This window comes from Humulus lupulus, chromosome 5 (genome assembly GCF_963169125.1).
Source record: "Humulus lupulus chromosome 5, drHumLupu1.1, whole genome shotgun sequence".
NCBI classification, from domain to species: Eukaryota; Viridiplantae; Streptophyta; class Magnoliopsida; order Rosales; family Cannabaceae; genus Humulus; species Humulus lupulus.
Genome location: NC_084797.1, coordinates 23,210,025 through 23,230,732, shown reverse-complemented (window position 1 = coordinate 23,230,732; position 20,708 = coordinate 23,210,025). Strand labels below are relative to the sequence as shown.

The 20,708-nt window shown below is 34.2% G+C and overlaps 1 protein-coding gene, 1 long non-coding RNA gene and 1 pseudogene across 8 annotated transcripts; 2 read left to right on the top strand and 1 right to left on the bottom strand.

Annotated features, from left to right (window-relative positions):
* The first annotated feature begins 3,528 nt into the window (after window positions 1-3,528).
* On the top strand, window positions 3,529-6,028 carry LOC133834624 (uncharacterized). Its single transcript, XR_009893403.1, has 4 exons — window positions 3,529-3,910; window positions 4,974-5,058; window positions 5,455-5,631; window positions 5,730-6,028. It is a non-coding gene; the product is annotated as an uncharacterized LOC133834624 (long non-coding RNA).
* A 1,029-nt stretch (window positions 6,029-7,057) lies between these two features.
* Window positions 7,058-20,265, top strand: LOC133778956 (probable LRR receptor-like serine/threonine-protein kinase At1g56140; annotated as a pseudogene).
* LOC133834623 (importin subunit alpha-4-like) lies at window positions 11,217-18,456 on the bottom strand. Of its 7 annotated transcripts, XM_062264292.1 has the most exons (14): window positions 18,352-18,456; window positions 17,886-18,202; window positions 17,000-17,096; window positions 16,824-16,915; window positions 16,584-16,715; window positions 16,106-16,291; window positions 15,800-15,963; window positions 15,464-15,542; window positions 14,525-14,652; window positions 13,914-14,291; window positions 12,995-13,128; window positions 12,666-12,905; window positions 11,835-11,890; window positions 11,217-11,452 (listed from the first exon to the last, which is right to left on the bottom strand). In XM_062264292.1, the coding sequence occupies exons 2-11, from the start codon at window positions 17,925-17,927 to the stop codon at window positions 13,080-13,082; spliced, it is 1,347 nt and encodes a 448-aa protein (XP_062120276.1). In that variant the 5' UTR covers window positions 17,928-18,202; window positions 18,352-18,456; the 3' UTR covers window positions 11,217-11,452; window positions 11,835-11,890; window positions 12,666-12,905; window positions 12,995-13,079. The 7 variants fall into 7 exon arrangements, with proteins under 7 accessions (XP_062120276.1, XP_062120278.1, XP_062120279.1 ...); XM_062264294.1 differs by lacking the exon at window positions 18,352-18,456 and having other exon boundaries at window positions 11,835-11,879; window positions 17,886-18,242; XM_062264295.1 differs by lacking the exon at window positions 18,352-18,456 and having other exon boundaries at window positions 12,666-12,889; window positions 17,886-18,242.
* Window positions 20,266-20,708: the final 443 nt, after the last annotated feature.

Here is a 20,708-nt window from a genome sequence, read left to right as displayed (position 1 = left end):
TCAAATAGAGAATATTGACCAAATAGGGTACTCAAACCTAAAGGCTCGGGAAGGAGTCTACTACGCGGTTTAGTAGAATTCGAGGTCTTGAAGGCTAGTATGTAATCTTGAGGTTTTTAATTAGTTAGATCTTGATGTTTACCATTATTATGTTGTGACTAGGTTATATCGCTAGGGCTCAAGAATAAGGATCGTGCTCGGGATCGCCATACATTGTCTACTCGAGACTCAAGGTAAGAAAACTGCACCTTGGTTGTGGCCGGGGCTTGGACCCCTATAAATGGATATGACTGTGGTTATAATTGTGATTATTTGATTAGACATGCTTGTATATGCTGCATCTGATTGTGTTATTTAAACTATATACTTGATTATATCTAATATGAAATCTCGCCCTGATAGCGCCGAGACCTACATCAAGCGTGCAGAATGCAGCTCGATCTAAGAGAGCCGAGGTCGGCCACAAGATTTGGGGCTCGGCCTAAGAGAGCTAGTTTTGAATGTCACCTAAAGAATTAGAAGTGTTGACTGCACTTGTTTAACCTATTGATTGTTAACTTAGATCATGTGCTTTTTTAAGATGATTTTTTTTACTACTAAGATTATCGTCATAGATCATTGCTTATTAAATTTGTTGATTTAAGTTTTATTGTTGAGCCTTGGCTCACGGGTGCTATGTGGTGCAGGTAAGGGAAAGGGAAAGATGGACCAGCCATGAGTTGGAGAGCTTTAGGGGGGCGTGTACATTTGCAGCTGCTTGACCGCCACGACCGAGGGATCAATAGGGACTAGAGCCAAACTTTGATTTTGTCTCTTAGGTCGGCTTATGTTGTAATTGATTTTGGAGTTTTAAATGCCTCGCAAACACTTATTTTTGGGATCCCATGTACAGACTCAAACTTTTTAATGAAAACAACTATTCCTATGATCAAAATATTTAAACCTTAATCTGTTAATTATCATTAGTTACACGTTTATATCCAAATGACTTGATTAGCAAGCCCAACACTATTTAAAATACACAGTGTAATGGTCTTGGAAATCCAAGGCGTTACAAGTGTTGGGAGAGAGTGAGATAAGACCACCACAAGAAATAAAATCTACACAAAATTTGGATTGATAGAGACTTAAAAAAGATTGAGAAAGAACATGCAAACCCAAGTAGAACAATGGTGTTCTTCAACTTTGATGAAGCTTTAAGCCCTAGGCAAGATCACCGCTTTGAGAAAAACCTTTAAGCAATCCTTTGAGCCAACCAAACACAAACCAAGGCTTATACACATTGCAAAATGCTGTCCTAATACTCTATTTCTCAGCCACCATTGATGCTTGAAGTCTTCTCTTGAGGAAATGAGGATTGAGATTGAAAAAGCCTTGAACTCTAAAAGTCAAGCACTTTCTTAAAGATTTCTTGGAGAAAACTAGAGATTCTTAGAGCTAGAGAGAGATTGGTAAGAGTGCTCAAGTCTTCCAAATCACTGTTTTGACCCTTATATAGAGTAGGCACCGTCATTATGTCTAACCAATGGAATTAGACTTGAAATCATTTAGATCATTTACAATATTTCACGTAATACAGCAGGCAATGCGTCGCTTGCATGCAGGTGATGCATCGCCTGCTAGGGATTTTGGAAACCCTAGCCTTCAAGCGATGTCTAGCCTCTTGGCTGGCGACATATTGCCACCCTCTCTAACTTTGGATAATTCCAAAGGTCCCAAAAATGCTCCAAATGACCCCAAAAGTTTTGGGAACCCTTATATACTTTCATGTATCACTTTGGACCCAAATTTGCATTTTATAAGTGCCTACAATTGAAACTCAAATTTACATCTTCATTATGTGAATTCTACTCAGTCTTTACACCTCGATTGTATTTCAACACTTATCATTTGTATTTAATCAATCATAACAATTCCCAACTTGGTTAAATATAAGCCACATTCTTTAGCTTAAATAGTTTTGGTGCATAAAATAAAGTGCCTTTTGGTTTTAACTTTATCTTAGTGAACATACCACAAAGTCTTATCAAAATCATTAGTAGCTTAAAGCTTGAACCAAGTATTCCATATGATAACACCAGTGATACCTCACACACCTCCACCACATCTTTTGTTTTCCCACTTTCTCGCTTAGCACTATCATGGCCATGTACTCATCTATTCATGGGCTTTCCGAGGAGAAACTCCAACTTCCATGAGAGGCGGCACCACCTCTAAGTCCACATAGGTAAAGTTCTTACAACATCTTTGCTACATTTATAGATGTTTTTTACACTAAACTGAACTTCATTAAAAGCCCTAGGCTTAGCCCTAACTCGGTAGCAACCAATACTAACCATCTCTTAGGGAACTCATCATAAATTTTAGTGTTGAAACTATTGACTGATCATTGACTTGTTCTTACCCATTGAACTCTTTCCCATGATTTGTACAAGTTGAGAGTTGGGTTTCCATCATTGGTGAATCTATTGTTCTAGGAGTTTCAATCCCATCCCTTTTGAAGTAGAACTTACTAACCTTCTCACAAGAGGTTTTGTAAATGGACCCGCTAAGTTCTCACTTGTCTTAACATATGAGATTGATATGATTCCACCTTGAATCGATTGTCTGACATATTCATGTCTTAGACAAATATGTCTAGACTTTCCATTATACACACTATTATATGCTCTAGCAAGTGCGAATTGGCTAGCACAATGTATTTAAATTGTTGATACCATATCCGAGGTTAAATGTATCCATCATGAGATTCCTTAGCCACTTGACCTCTTTTCTGGTTGCCGCTAAAGCTATAAACTCTGCTTCCATGGTTAAGTGTGATATACACATTTGCTTCTTGGAGCCCCATGGGATTGCACCTCCTCCAAGAGTAAACACCCAACCAGTGGTGGAGAGATTATCTCCAATAGAAGTACAAAGTTTGAACATGCCATCACAAGCACATTCCTTTCCCACAAAAACATTGCCTTTAGATAAAATAAGCTTTCCAGAATCTATCACAACCTTGATTCCCGGTTTGCCAAGTAAATTGCCACTCACAAGGTTTCTAATCATTTTCGATACATACAAAACATTGGTGAGTAGAACCTTCTTTCTAGATGTGAAGAACAAGTCAATGGCTTCCTTTCCTTCAACCTTGGACCTTTTCTCATTGCCCATTTGGATTTAATGCCCTTCCTTTGAAGATTCAAAGGTCTCGAATAGAGTTCTATCATAAGTAACATGAATGGTGGCACAAGTATTATACCACCACCCACTCACCTTTCCATGAATGACATTAACCTCAATTAGTATTGCCACTAGCTCATCTTGGGTTGAGTTGACTTTTGCCTCATTGTTATGGCTCGTCTCGAACCTACAATCTCTAGCAAAGTGGCCATTCTTGCCACGAACAAAGCAAGGTTCCTTGGAACTTTTGATTGGTCCCTCATTCTTATTGGGCCCTAAGGAATTTTGACCCTTGCCCTTGTTCTTGCCATTCCCTTTCCCCTTGTTAGGAGGATTTGCCACAACATTGGCCTTAGAAGTCTCTCCATTGGACTTCTCTTCACTACACCAAAAATCACTTTCCACAACACATGAAGATAATACTATTGAAAAAGTATTATATTTTCTTAGCATAAGAAGCGGTAAAGGCGCGAACCTTAAAATGTCTCCCGCCTCTTCTCTCACTAAAAAAAATGAACCCAAATTTTCTTTTCTCATTTCCCTTCTCAATGCCCCAAAACTGAAATCCCCATTTCTCAGCAGAGGTGCGTTTGGGTTTCCCCAAATCCCCATTTCTCTCATTTCCCCAAATCCCTAAAACACATTTTCCCCCAAATTACTCTGCTGCCCCATGCACGCCGCCTAAATGCTCACCCCGCCTGTGAAGGTTCTCTCCCCTTCATCTCTCTAACTTTGCTCTCAGGTGTGTATATACATATATATGTAATTAGTTTTTTGTTTTTATTTTGTTTTTATGTCTGTTCTTTCACCTTCTCTCCTATTTTGTGGTGTTTTTCTCAGTTCTCACTCAGCTGCCTCTCTCTCTCACGCTTATATATATATGCAACTAATTTTATTTTATTCTACATTCTGTAAAAACAACAGTTCTCTTTCTCCCTCACCGATTCTCTCTCTCTCACTCTCAGATCGACCCACTCAAATATACTTGAAAATTGTTCATATTATTGTAGGCACACCCCAATGCAAATTGTTCATATTATTTGGAATTTCATGAGAATATGGTCAATTTATTCTCTGTACCGATACTTGTCTCACACAGGCGCTTCTGTTGTTCTTTTTCTTTTCACTTGTCTGGTCCCATCATCCATCCTATTTCTTGTTTTGCAAAAGCCTTGGAAGGGTAGACTGCTCTCAAATACACATGTTCTTTGAATTTGTTACCTTTATTAGAATATGCATGAAAGAATATCAGCTTATATGATTGTTGTTGTACATATATCTTATAATATTTACTATTTTCCACGTAGTACCGTCTATAATAAATGGTGGCATAATGGCTTTATACTTCGTTTTATGGGGAAAAGGTCCTAAATCTTCTGGACCTCTTAGGTAGTTTCATCTCGAACAAATTTTCATGCTACCATTTCATGTGGCTGTTCTTATCAGCTATTTAAACTAACATAAGTGTGATGTTAGTTGCCACATTTTTTAATTACAATAGCGTATGATTGAATTTTACGCTGTAAATGATATTAACTGTAGTCTTTAATAGTCTTGATGACAATGCCATAAATATTATCTTTACAGCAAAGTGATTTATGCAAACAAACACAAGTTTGAAAACAATCGCTCCCTGGAGTATTACTTTTAGTTTGAGCACAAGTGCAAATCTTATATTTGAATTGGTATAGCTCCTCTGACAGTGACAAGAAAAAAGTTTAAGAATATCAAATTACTGCTCTTTACTGGTTTATATCCCTTGTATTCGGAACTGATTCCATACTTCTCTTTCAATATTATTTTAGAGCTATACTAGTAGAGTATGCTGGTGTTGTCCTTGGAGTATTGTCTGCACTGCTATATGGGAGGAAAGAACATGTTTGGAAAAAGGTAGTCCTCTTTTGTATGTGCTTGGTTGTATGACTTTCTTAGACCGCGAGCTGATATTTTTGTGATACTATATATTGATCATGTCTTATCATGAACCTTGAGCGAATTTTAATCAAGAATATTTTTAACTAAGGGCAGACTACATCATTCTTCTCTTAAGTAATTAACCAATTAAAATGTAACGCTAGTGCATGGGCTCTTTTCTAGCTATGTGAGATTGCTTGAATATTAAAACATAAACCACTGGATTGGTTGCCGTAAGATAGTTTTTGGGTTCACACTCTGGTACTGCATGAGGAAGTGATGTACCAGATTAAGTATGGTGACTTGTTGTCAATGCAATGTCATTAAAATATAAGATTATCTTAATATTTTTACTGACATTTATTTTATCAGATTGGTGGGCTTATTGCAATGGCGACGTCTTTCTACTTCTTATCTCAAGGATGGGCCATGGAAACATATTCTCCATTCTATATCCTCTGTTTGATGTCTTGTACTTTTGGAATTAATCAAGTTCTTTTATAACGCTCAAGAAATGAAATAATCAAGCTAATTGTGTTTTATTGTCAAGTATCCTCTTAACTTTCTCCACTCCATTTATTTTGATTAAATAATTGTCCCTTTTTGTGTATGGTGTTGAGAACTTAACTTGAATTTACCATTCAAAGATGGTCCTGATCCTGAGATTGAGACTGAAGAAGTTTTGGGCATGGCGGCAATGACTGTTCCAATATGTGCCAAAATCTTATCAGCGCTGAGACGGGTGATTGGACGGCGTGTTTCACTTAAGGTGTTGATACATGGCTGTCTTCATATTTATACACAGCTTAAGTTGATAGTTTCTAGTTATCCACTCAAATATACTTGAAAGATACATGGGTGATGTTTCCTTTGAACGGGACCAAAGAGAGAAAATGCACAAGTTTATTAGCTTCATAAAGCTTCTATTTCTCCACAAAGCAACAAAGCTTTGTTTATATTCCAACCTGAGTAATGATTAGCAGTATTAGTATGTATTGCTGCTAAATCTTTACATTTTCTTTGCCATGGTTATTATTAGTACGTTCTTTATTATTAAAAAATTAAAAATCTTCATATGAGGGCTCTTGCCAATTCGGTGAGACTGCTCTATGAACTGAAAAAATATCAATACCCCATGATAAGCACTACTTGCAACTTTTGAGGCTTAGAATATACTTGAAAGATATCTTTGTGATATTACAGCTATACTTATACTAGAGAAAGTAGATTCATATTGTTTTATGCATAATTTTATGAAATATATGAATATTGAATCTGGTCTGGGATTTCTTTTTCTTTTGCTGTTATAGATTATGCCTTTTAGATGTGTATATATATTTAGGAAATATGAATATTGCACATGCTCTTTTATTGCTGGTATGTTTTGTTCATTAGATTTTTGTTTTATGGAGTATTCATGGTTCCATACTGTTAGTTAATATTGTTAGTCATTGGTTTATGTTAATTAGTTACTGCTATTATTTTGTTAGTTGTTCTAACTGTATTTTAGTAACTAACTTCTCTTGCCATACTCTTGGCTCTTGTTGTACATCTCTACAATGTATAAATAAAAGTCCTTTAGCTCTTTTGATCATATTAATCAAGAGCTTCTTTCTCTAGTTACTTTCTAAACATTCACACACTAGTTTTTGTGATTTTTTTTCTCTTTTTTCATGTGTTGCGGGCATTTTTTTCTTAATATGAATACTGGATATGCTCTGAGATATATACATATTTTCTCCTTTTATGGATCATGGGTAGTTAATACTTAAAAGTGTATATACCTTATGATTTTTCTCTTTTTTAATTTATGGATTATGGATGCTTTTTTTTTAATTTATTCCAACCTAGTCTATTCTTGCGTGTAGACCCAAAGAAACAAGAGAAATGTTATCTTGAACCATGGCTAGCTTATTGTTTATCAGGATTATTGGGGTTGAACATTCAAAGATGCAACTGGTAAAAATTCCTTGATAGATTTATTGTTCCTTACAGTTTTTGCTTCAAAAGTGTTGATGTGTATTAAACAAATTTTTCCTTATTATATGTATTGAAACATGTGAATATTGAATGTTATGCATCAAATTATATATTCCACATCTTCTTTGGAAATTCAATCAAGCATTATAGAATAACTAGATAAAACAAATTGGATTTCCCAAGAATTTATTAACCATTTCATTTAAGTGAACTGTTAATGTATTATAACATTGAGAAATCATTTGCTATGTGCAAACGTTTTCTCTTGTGCACATGTTTTTTTATTTTATTTTTTCAATAAATATATTTAACTATACTAGTTGTGATTCATGTAGGCTCTTCCAAACAAGTTTCTAATGCTGTATGGAGATACATTGGCCAGTAGTGTATCTCTTGTTCAAAATATGTCAGTTACTATAGTTATACGATTTAATACGCATGCTCGTATAAATATATGTGTTTGATTAAGTTGTTGTTTTTGACGTTAAACTGTACTGTGTCTATGTGTAGGCTGGAATTTTTGGTTCGATATTCAGGTTACTGTTGATATAGAATGTTTTGCTTGATGTATTTTTTTAAATGAATGGAATGAAACCCATATGTTGTTTTTTTCAGATCTTTAGCTTATGCACTTGTAAATTTGGAAATTTAGAAAGTTAATTTTTAGTTTCTGTAGTTGGTATACTTGGATTTTGCGTTGTTTTTTTTTTATTGGAATTGTTCAGATGGTTGATACATGTATGAATATGTATATGTATGTATGTGATGGAGAGATGACCCGGATTGTAATTTCCTCAATGAAGGTAGAACTTTGTTCACTGTTGTTCATGGGAAAGAGGTGTTATAGCTCATTCAGAATGTGTTTACAAGTTAAGTCTTAGTCTTTAGAGGGGTTTGTCACAGAGATACTATTTATGCTATTGTAGATCATCATTTTGGTGATTAAGTAGCTAGTTCAAAGCAGTAGGTTTTTACCCTATTTTATTTATTAAATTATGGAAATACTTACACAATAGTCATTGAGAATGGAGTAAAAAGTTTTAAGGTTCTTATATAACAAATCATAAGAAGGGTCGGTCAAGAGAGTAAATGAAATGAATTCTAAAGTTTACTTTATAGCCTTCAGGCCTTGCTGTACCATCTTTTAAATTGATAGTTGATTAAAACTGAGGCCAACAGTTCCTTTTCTGATTCCCTTGTACAATATTTTTATACTGTATTCATTATGGCTTCTTTCAGGACCTAGAAGGTTAGGAGTCAGTTAAGACATTGTCTGCAATAGACAAAGCATGATATATAGTTTGAGGTCTAATATCTGTAGCCGTTTCTTCTAAATAATTGACTGATTGCGTTAGATGAGTTTGGTATAGTTTGTGCAATATGTTCATTGCAGCCAGATTATTCTTGTTGTTGTTGTTGTTTGCAACAACTTATCTTTCAGCTATTAATTGCATATTGTGAGCATTTCCAATAAACAGTATTTGCTTCAATTTTTCTTTGTTGTATGCTTTTGTGTTGCTGAAATATAAATTGTGACCCCCTGAGTTTGACGTGGTCACTTGAGCAAAAAAACAAAAAATATATTTGTACCACAAGCATCTTCTAGAATGTTAAAAGTCATTACCTTATCTTCTCTTAAATTTATTAAGGGCTTGAAGTCATTGAGTATATTCTAAGCAACAAGATTTCTGCTCACAATTCTCTTTTCTTTATTCACTCTTCTGAAATTATAATGTAAACTAGTTAATACACCTTGCAGGGTACTTAGGAATAACAATATCTTTGATTCAATTCCACCAAATATTGGAGAATACCAAAACTTGACTCAGTTTGAGCTAACTTTTTAAGCTGTTCTTTTTTACTCCAATAGAACACTTCATCATGTGTTGTATTTTAAAAGCTTTTATCCTTTAATTACAACATTCTATTATTTTTCCAGGGATTTTAGTTTCAACAACTTAATTGGACAGATTCCAGACTCTCTTTTCAACTTGAGTTCACTCTCAAAGCTGTAATAAATGAAATATCCATTTAGTTGTATCACATACCTCTTTAATAGCTAGTCTTAAAGGTTATTGAAGTAGGTGTTTATGCTTTCCTTAATCAGGTTTCTCGGGAACAACAAAATAAATGGTACTTTGCCTAAACAAAAAGTTCATTCTCTTCTCAATATGTAAGTTCCTACTAATTAACTTGAACTATTGGGGTTTGACTTTCATTTATTTAATCGATCACCCAAAACAAAATCAAAAGTTCATGTGTACTTAGTTTACATTATTTTTACTCAATTTCCCTACTCATAATTGATGTTGTTGTTGTTATGTTATGCCTGGAGAGATGTGTCTTTCAACAATTTAGTGGGGAGTTTTCCTTCTTAGGTCAATAAACCAGATCTACACTTGTATTTCTTTTAATTCTCAAAAAACATTTTTCTTTTTTGATAAAAACTCTCTAGCTTGATACTTTTGTTTACTTCCATAGGTTAGTAGTTTACTAGTTTTGTTGCTACTCTTCTTTTCATTCAATGAATAAGCTAACATGGATACTAATATTAATTAATTTTCTTTTGTTATAGATAATATGAAGCAACTTAGTTGGGAACAACTTCACAATTGAAAGCTCAAACAACAGGTTGGTTTTAATGCTTGGTGCTTATTTCTTTGCATGGTTTTTGTGCTATTAATATTTGTGCTTCTTTTTTTTTTCAATGGTACTCTTTCAAGATTGAAGTGCCTTCAACAAAATTTTGATATCATAAAAGAGGCAGGCCATGTCTCTTTTTGCGTTGTGGAGAAAGTATTCACAGCTCAAGTATCAGAAAACTACCTTGAAGTTCATCTGTTTTGGGCTGGGAAAGGGAGTTGTTGCATACCAAAGCAAGGTACTTATGGCCCTTCTATTTCATCCATCAGTGCTACTACAGGTAATGTGGAATTAAACAAAAATTTGATAAGTACTTGTTTTCCTCTCATGTATATAGATTTGTATCAAGTTTTGGCTATAGTTTTGTACAGATTTTGAACCTACTGTTAGTAACAAGCCTCCAAGTAGTAAAAAGAAAATTGCTTGAACCTAGTGTTGGTAAAATGTTACTATAACATGTTGCATAATCCTATAAATTTCAGAAATAGAATAGAAAACCATCATAGTCTACTACATAAACATCAAGAGTCAAGACATATAGTTCCTCATTTTTCATTTTCAGAGTTCTTGGGAATGGATGTTAGACCTTTCACTTTAAGTTTTGCTGAACTAAAGACGGCGACAAACAATTTCAATTCTGCTAATAAGTTACGAGAGGGTGGATTTGGACTTGTCTATAAGGTAAGTCATTGTTTTCATCACTTTCATTTTGTTTGCAAAAGTATTCATAACATTTGAACAAGAAATGTTAGTACTTTTTAAGCATACAATTTGACAAAGTAGAAAAGTTTTTTTGGCTGTTTGTCACTATATGTTACTGTGTCAAATTCATTATTTTCATTCCATTAAATCAACTCCATTCTCAACAGGGATCACTTGATGATGGAAGAGTGATAGCTGTGAAGCAACTGTCTATGACTTCTCATCAAGGAAAGAGCCAGTTTGTGACTGAAATTGCCACAATATCTGCTGTCCAACACTGAATCTTGATCAAATTGCATGGATGTTGTATTGAGGGAGGCAAACAACTTCTTGTTTACGAGTATCTGGAAAACAAAAGTCTTGATCAAACACTTTTTGGTATGAAGATAACACTCATGATGCTTATACAATTCACTACAAGAAAAAATGCTTTTAATAACACCGAAAATGTGTTATCAAAACATACCATAACACTTTTTGATGTGTTAAGACCGACTATGTTATTGTAAGTCAGGGTACTTTACATAACACTTTATCATTATTATACAGATGTGTTATTATACTGTCAACGACAACACAATTTTTGTGTTATTTTAATAAATAGATAAGTGTTTAATTATGTTATTTATAGTCGATTATATAACACATTTCAATACTTATAAATTTGTGTTATACTACACTTTAGTATAACACATTATTTGTGTTATACTACACTTTAGTATAACACATGTGTTATATTAGCTTAGAGAAACATAATCTTCTTTTACTTACACATAACTAGGAAAACAAATATGAAAGTTGAAGCCAAATAAGGTAACATAAATAGATTTTTATTAATTACTCAAATGTAATTACAATATTTAGTCTACTAATCTAGGCTTAAGAAATCATATTACAACATAATTTATGCCCAATTCAGATTCCTTTATAACTAAATACAAAACAAGAAATGTATACAAAAATTAGTGAAATACATTCTTCCATTCTAAATGCCTCAACTACAAATGTTGTCAAGAATTGCTCCAAAGAAATCATCTCAATATACCTGCACATTGTAAAAAAAAAAGTCCTTTTATTATTAAGAACATAAGACTTAAGCTAGTTTCCACCTGTAAGCATATAAAATTTAAATTAAATTTGTAATAACTCCAAAACTTGACAAAACAGCAGGGTATAGCAAGATGTACTACCATGCAAAACAACGACTAAAGCAACAAAACATGCAACTTAAAACAAAGCTTGTGAAATGTATCAAGATAACAAATATATCATTCTCAATGATCAAAAAGTATGTGAGGAAGAATTTATTCCAGAGCTCTAAATTCTGTCAATATATCCCCAAAAAAAATAAAGAATAAAAACAGAATCACACTTTGACTTCTTATACAACAAAATCATAAAGAAAAACAATAAAATAAAAAATGCACCTGGAAACTTCTTTAGCATATTTAATATAAGGTTTAGCCCAATTTCTGCAATAAAACTAAAAATAAATTATGTCAATATATCCCCTGTGTGATCGCTGCCATCACACACACATAAGAGTACTTAATAGAAAATGAATTGGGTAAAATGATCTTTGTAAATGTACCAGAGATATGGGACTTTATTATTTATAGCTGAATAGTACAAAGATACAAAGAGAGGGAAAAAGGAGCTGGAAGCCAAGAAGTGATTAACAGAAAACTAACTACGCTAATCTACTAACTATAGTTGAACCTATATTACAGTTAGAGATAACTAACTACATGTGCAAAAGTATTTGAAAACCACATGAATATAGTTAACTCATAGTATTTAGAAATCACATGAATGTTAAATTCTGCAAAACTGAGAATCCATACAAATTTCTTTACTTGGCTGTGAGATTCATCAATATTTCTTTACATTATAGTCAAATCCCTGCATATTCAAACCTAGCCAGGTTGTCTGCAATTTCAATTGTTAAATAATAATAATAACTCAATTATTAATATTATTATATTTGAAAAAAAAACACATTATCCCATAACAGAGTAAAAGTTCTTGCCACCACAACAACAAACTTACAGTCTTTTCTTAAATGATACATTGAAAACTTCAGAAGAAGAAAATGGAAAACTAAGATAAATACTTATTTGTTTTAGTTCAATAAAATAAGAGAGCTATAAAGGAAGAGCTAGGGAATTTTCAGATGAACAATAAAATAAGAGAGCTATCAAGAAAATCTAAGACCATAACATCACCAAACTAAAGTTCAACACCACAGAGAGATATACCTGTTGCCGCCGTGGAGTTGAGAACCCCACCAGCCAGCCCTACGCCCAGCCACCGTCCCTGCCTCGCCCCTCGCTGTACATCATTAAAACACGAACTTGTTTATGAGCTTCCAATGCTTCGAGTTTGCTCCTTTCAAGATCACTTTGAATTTTTGTGGTACTCTCAGATTTTGTTTCAATAGTTCCCAATATGTCTTCCATCTGCTTTTTCGCATCTTCAAAATCTGCACAAGCAGCTTCCTGGTAGTATAAATTATAAGGCAAATGGTTATCTATTAGTGTGTCAATATACTGATGTTGAAAGTCCTAATATAAATTATTAACCTCACATTTTCACTCAAAAGCTTATTCTCGGTAGATGCAACTTCAAGTTTTCCCTTGTGCTCAATAAGTTGTTTTTCCCAAAATTCCAATTCAACACCAACTTTTGCAAGCTCGGAGCAGTGTCTCTCTGTTTGAATTGCTTGTCAATCAATCAAATTGAAAAATATGTTAGAAAATGAGTTGCCCAACCACATCAGCTCTAAGACTGTTGCATAAAGTGAATATATGTTCTTTTACACTAATATCTGAGGTATAAACGCAAAATCATATACAACAACATGATTGATTATAAACGAAATCTACAACAACATGATTGATTATAATGATGGGAAGATTAAATCAAACCCATTAAACTTGAAATCAAATCAAACTAGCTCACTTCTCTACATTATATGACTTGATATGCCACTTAAGTGACAGCTAATGTGACAATTCTTTTATTCCAAGAAGTTCAAAATTTTGGTAATACAGTTGGTACATTAGCTACCATAGAAGCCTATATATATTGTCTTCACTACTCTCATTCGGGGTTAAGAGAATCAGTAAATTTCAACTTAGTATCAAGATGATAATTAGAAACAGAACAACTTACCTAGCAGATTTATAATGGAACAAACAGAACAACTAAATTGAATGGATTATAGGATCATTTGAAAAAGATACACAGTTGCAAACTTTCTTCACATAAAAGGCAAAAGGGTTACTATTTAATTAGAAACAAGATTGCAAAAATGAAGTTTAAAGACATCAATATAACAAATTCCATAGACAAGCCTATGTGCCATGCTAAAAATCTGGCCCCCGACAATGACATGACAAATTCAAATGAGTAATTCATCACAGAAAAGAGAGCAACAAATATATATATATATTTTTAAAAATCCTAATCAAAAGCAGGGTAGAGAGCAGCTTTACTATTTTTACCCAAATTTGAAACCACCAGGGGGTAGGGTAGGCTGGTTTGCTCCAAAAGGAAAACCTTGTTGAGTTCCATCCCCGTTATCCTGGATGTTTTGCTCCTCATCTTCTTCTTCTGCCCAATATATCTCCAAGATCTTCACAGCCTTCTCATAAATCTCATGGTTATCGTGGTTATGAAGATTCTCGATTTTATCCAATCCTTCACATTCATCAATTACCTGACCATATATATTGACTCCGCCATTTAGTCCCATTTCTTTGTCTGCCTCACCCACCTTCAGAATGTTCTCCAGACCCTCAAGGCATACAGTTACAATCCTTGCGTCTGGACAGTTTAGGAGATCACAGAGTGGGCCGATGCAACCTTGGCTAACAAGAAATCTGCAAGGCAATGTCCATGTTAGTGAAATGTCATGCCAAATGCATTACAACTATAATAGCTATATATTAGATGAATCTTTCTACAATAGAAGTGCATCAGGACCAGAACTTCTTATATCTATATATATATATATTAAATTACACGAGTTAACTCAAATTTTATATATTTTCTCTTTTTTTTTGGTTGTAACAGAAGTGCATGTGTAAACAAGAAAGGAAGCACAAGTATATACTGTATTTGTTCATGAGAGCCACCGGAAGTGGCATTAGAGATGGCCCATGCAGCCTCCTTTTTTATATCAAACTCTGAATGTTGGAGAAGATGTACAAGCGGGTGAATGATATTGGCCTCAATTACAGCCTGCAAAACCGAACAGAAAAAATTACAAGTCGATCATCCTACTAGGAGTTAAATTAGGCCAAAATAGTTACCATAATTGACAGCTTGGACTCTCCCAAGGTGCCAAAACCCACCACCCATGTGTTAAAGGGACGGGAAAGAAAAAGAAAACACTAAGTTTATATAAATTGCAATACTACCTAGAAGAATGGTAATGGAACAAAAATATGGATCTCTTGAAGAGAAAAGTGTGTGTGTGTATATATATAAACAACCCTGTATGTAAAAACAGAGTAAAACAAAAAATAATGAAGCCTGGCAAATCTTTTTTTTTTTCCATCAATGATTCAATGTCAGAAGCTTCTCTCTTTTTCCTTAGTGAGCTTGGTAGGTTATGTGACTTTACAAAGCAGATTATTCTATTGATATGTTTAAGCAGGGAAGCAGAAATCATTCGATTGATAATTACCAAAAAAAGCAAGGAGCTAAGACCCTAGAAGTTTAATATATACTATTTTAAATATAATTGCTTTACACAATCTAAAGATTATAACAATGTAATCAAATCACCAGTAAAAAGATAACTGATTTGTGGCATTAACTTTACCAAAATTAGCACCAAAAAGGTACTATTTCCATAATAACTTGCATTAGGTAAACTTTTAAGGAACTTAAATATAAGTTTATAAATAATGCCAAAAGAACAGAAAAGCCAACACATCATCTAGGAAACAAATTGACCACAAGTTTATTAAACAACAATAAAACATTACCCAGCAGAGCAGACTACAGAAAGAAACTGGACAGTGCATGGCTTATGTGTGGTTAATACCTGAGTCTGAGAATCATCACCAGTAACAATATTACCCACAGTCCGAAGAGCAGGTACAAGAACTGTAAGTGATGGATTCCTTTAAAATAAATTATTATGAAAAGAAACGATGTTAGATAGAGAAACGAGAAACCTAGGCCAATAACAATTCCTAAAACTAGCACAAATAGAAACAACAAGCATATACAGACAAATAGCATACTAATATATGTTCTCACAATTACTTTTTTTATTATTATTTTTTGTAAACCCCACTTTGTCAAAAAAGAAACATATGGTTAAGAATTATTTCATGAAAACATATGGTTATAAAGTTTACAAGTAAAAAGAACTTACATCAGGAGTTCCACAAGCCGTGGACAGACAATTGATTCAATCACAGCCTGTATTTTTTCGTTGGGGACATCTGAGAGATAAGAAAGAGCCCAGTAGGCATCCGTCAAAAATTCTTCATCATTCAGGAAAAAAAGCTGCCGAAGAACTGGTAATGCAGGCTTAACCTTAGAGGCACCAAGATAAGCATTATTAACGATAGCTACATTACCATGGTAAGCATTCAACTGCATAGTGCACAGAAATGATACCACCAGACATCTCTAAATGATAAAAAAATAAAAATTAAAAATAGAGAAATGCAACCACCTGATCAAATGGTGTAGGAGGCTTGCCACGGCAGAAGTTAGATAAAGTCCACGTAGCATTCCTTAGCATGGATAGCTTCGAGTGCTCATTTAATTGAGCTAACAAAGGAACAAGAGCCCCGTGACTAAGAACAAGATCCCTACAACTTGGTGAGTCACCAGCAACATTACCTAAAGCCCATACAGCCTGTTCATGACGAGAATGTGTGTATAGAAGATCAGAATTGTAGTACACAGAAAAAATGAAAGTTAACACAAAAAGGGCAGAATAATTAAGCAACAGGAAACCTTTGGAATATAACAAACAAGAGTTATCATTAAAAAATTTATAAATAAATTAGTCCAAGAAGATTATTGCCAGAAAATGTAAGTGATCAATTAAGTTTGACCATATCAGAAAAAACATAATTCATATATAGTTAAAACAGTTGAGAAATATTTGTTGCAATTCACAATAGGTAAAGTGAATAGAAAGCTACCTGCTCTCTGACATCGTCCCTGCCAGAACTAAGAAGTTGCACAAACATGGGGACAGCACCATGATCGATAACAACCCGTGAATGCTCTGATGTTCCAGATGCAACATTGGTCAAAGCCCATGCAGCCTCAAACTGCAATTATAATAGTGTTAGGCCAAGCATCCATCTATCTCCTTTAAAAATTAATCTGACTGAAACAGAAAATATTAAAATTAAGCAAAAACAACAAGGTGCTCCTACTTGCAATTGAGGCACTTCATTCCTTCCAAGAAACTCAACAAACCGAGGCACCACGCCTGCCTTAATAACTTCATCAATTGGAGGGCTGCGCTCTGCATAAAATACAAACCAAAGTAAGAACTAAATGGATATACTCCTAATATTTCAAGCATAGAGATTACGACCAGCTCCCCTACCAATTGATAATAGCTTTCTAAACTGAGTAGTTGCCTCTAATTGTAAAGCAGAATCATCAGACCGTACTCCTTGAACCATCCCAGGAATACTTTCCAACTGTTCAAAAAACACTGATTAAAAACATTGAACATAATGATCCAATCAAAAAGCAACAAGAGAAAATGATAAAAGTCAACTCTCTGAAAACATCTCATAAATGGATGTTTTTAATCAATTGTTTGCCATAGCATTTATTTCTCACTCAAACAAAACACGAATGCTTAACAAATACTTGGAAATAAACCTTGGCAATGGTCGACAAACCATATCTCCAAATTATTAGTCTTATCTATCATCTCAAAACCTCATTTCAAAAAGTAGTTTCAAGCTTTCAGCTTGACACTAACTTGAGCTAGACATTTAGCCTCTCCAAAAACAAATATATATTATATTACAATAATGAAACCATGAATTTCAAACTTGTCTATTCAAATGCAACAGTAAAAAAAACAGCTATTGAACCTTCAGTTTCACTCTCCATCCCTTTTTCCGAAACAATCAAGAGCTAAACCCATATACTAACGCAGAAAAAGACAACCCCACAACATCGGCGTTCCCATTTCAATGGTATTTGTAAATTGAATTCAAGTTTCAAATCAATAAAGGAAATCAGAAACCCTTCTCCTATCAATCATACTGAACGTTTTATTTTAAAAATAACAACAATCCAAGGTTTGTACTTTCAATTTGGATTTCAACCACAAATCCGAACAGAAAGACCTAATTAGGACGGAGAAAAGTGGAAAACGGAAACTAAAATCAATCAACATCAGGATTTGAAAAATAATCAAAAACCATTTATTCTAATGCAAATCTAAATCGAAATTCTCGAAATGGGGAACGTACCCTCTTCTCCAAAACGGCTGCATTCTGACTGCCTTTCTCCATGCCAAGAGCAAACAATACAGCAAAACGAGTATGAACTCAGAATCTAAAGAAAGGGTCTCAAGAGACTTGCAATGTACGCCCACTGCTTCCAGTGAGACATCAGTTATCTTAGCACAAGCAGCAATACCAAGAGCTTTCAATGAATTCCCACAACCAAGAGCTAATTCTACTAAACCCGCATCTGTTAAGGCCTCACAGAATCGCAAATTTAAATCCCCAAGCTTCTTACAAGACTGTCCAACAGCAGCTAGACCATGATCTCCAACATAGCAACCCTTAAAAAGAAAACCATACCAAAATGATATGTCACAAAAACTTGGGAAAATGAGGTAAACGATGAATATATTTTCATTTATTTTAATAGAAACAGATAAGACCCACATAAAACACTTCAAATTTCAAGTATAGTAGACCAAAAAATCACCTGTAAATCTAAAGCTGTTAAAAATGAGCACTTCTTGGCGAGTGCAATTAAGCCAGAACTTGAGACGTTAGAGCACCAGATTAAGCTCAACTTCTCAAGTTTCGGAAAGCCTTCACCAAGGGCAATCAACCAAGCATCAGATAAACTACATGACTCAAATCAAACATCTTCAGGCCCATTTTTCTCAATAGCATATAGTTGAAGAGACGAAGCCACATTATTGCTATTCCCACGCCTTCTTCCCTGTCCCCATAATCAAATAATAAACAATAAACTAGGTCATATCGATAAACAAGAACAAGCTTAGCTCGATTGGTACCACATCCACCCTAATTCAATCCAATCATACGACCAAGAATTAGAGAAAAAAAAATTATACGAGGAAGAAACGGGTGAATCACAATCTAGAATCGGGCAGAAACTGAAGGTCAATTAGTTTGGGGTAAATAAAATATCTTACGAGCTAAACGAGGAGCATAATATTCAAGCTCTCATCATTGTGAACAGTACGAACATTGAAGAATCGACGGGCAAGGAACTTGACGAAGAGGTCAGGACTGCTGGCAGCGCCCACCTGGAGCGTGGTGTGGCTGAGGCGCTCTAGGGCTAGCCACCGCTTGCAAACAAGGGAACAGGCATCACGACTGGGTTTAGAATCAAGCAGGGTTTAGAGCTTCGGAAATAAAAAAATAGAGGCAAATAAAAAAGTAAAAAATAGAAGATAATTTGGCTCCAAAATTTTGGTACCGCCAATTTTGGTACCGCCCTTTTTTTTTCCCACATGTTATTTTATTATTTGATGTATTATAATACTTTTTCAATACTATTATATTCATGTGTTATGGAAATGGGTATTTGGTGTAGTGATTACATGTACTAAACAAGGCTAATAATGTCTATGTCTGGCATGATCAGGGAACAATAGCTTGAAGCTAGATTGGTCAACACGTTTCAACATTTGTTTAGGTATAGCAAAAGGTCTAGCTTATCTTCATGAAGAGTCACGACTAAGAATTATCCACGGAGATGTGATGATAATTAGACTCACATTAGTTCTCATGTTCCTGGAACAATGTAAGATAATTTATCATTGAAGACATTTAGTCACCCTACTTCTATGCATGATCATGTAATAAAAAAATAACCATGGATGATGATGATGATGCAGTGGGTATCTTGCACCAGAATATGCCATGTGCGAACATCTTACAGAGAAAGCCGACGTGTTTCCGTTTGGTGTTGTGGCACTAGAGACTATCAGTGGCAGGCCGAACTCTACTCCTAATTTGGAAGAAGAACAAATATATATTCTTGAATGGATACATAATTCCTTACCATTCAATGTATATGTTTAAGCTATGGATTCACAACACAACAAGGCCCAATTCTAACTAATTTGTGCTTCTCTAGGCTTGGAACTTACAAGAACAAAACAATGAAGCTGATCTTATGGATTCAGAGTTATCTGAATTCGATGAAGATGAAGTGAGAAGACTCATAAGAGTAGCTCTTTTATGCACTCAAACATCACCAACATCAAGGCCATCAATGTCTAGAGTTATGGCAATGCTTTAAGGAGATATTGAAGTAAGCACTCAAATCTCAAGGCCTGGTTACTTGGCTAACTAGAGTTTTGATATTCTAAGCAGCATATTAAGTGATGTTGCAACTATAGGAACTGATTATACCTACTATGATTCGCCTGCTAGTACGAGCATGGTGGGGGATGCATTGCCATCGCCTGCCAAAGGCGCCACTCATCCAATTCTTCAAAGCTACAAGTCCAAAGGCTTTGGTGTGCTGACATTTGGAAGATCATGAATTCCTACCTTTACTTTTGAATATGCAACTGTTTAAAACTATTTTGTTGACTATTGTGATAATATTTTGTTTATGTTAATTAGGCAGTGTTGAATATCTTAAGACTTTTGAATTGTTTTAAAGATAATCTTGAATGTATTTTGACACAATTATTTTGTTATATGTGTTATGAACCACATACTTGGTACTCAAAAATATATTTGTACAATGTTAAGGGTGTCTTAAGTATATTAAATGGAGCGGGTTTGAATTAAAGAAATAAAAAATGATTATAATGCATAGGTTTATATAATAATAATTCAAGCTTATCCAAATATTAGAATAATACAAAAAATGTGTTATTGTATCATTTACAATAACACTGGTTTATACGCATAAAATTATGTTATGCAAACTATTTTCTATAATGCAGAAAGTGTGTTATTATAAAGTGTATCATAACACTACTTTATAAGTACAAAAAAGTGTTATATAATCTACTTATAAATAGCATAATGAAATACTTATCTAACTATTAAAATAACACAACAAAAGTG

Excerpts from the sequence above, each read along its gene's own strand:
- LOC133834623 (XM_062264292.1), bottom strand. The coding sequence starts at position 17,927 with ATGGAGAAAGGCAGTCAGAATGCAGCCGTTTTGGAGAAGAGG. Across the intron at positions 16,292-16,583 it reads GGGACGATGTCAGAGAGCAG|GCTGTATGGGCTTTAGGTAA; the intron begins GTAGCTTTCTAT and ends CGTCATGAACAG. Across the intron at positions 14,653-15,463 it reads GTGATGATTCTCAGACTCAG|GCTGTAATTGAGGCCAATAT; the intron begins GTATTAACCACA and ends TCGGTTTTGCAG.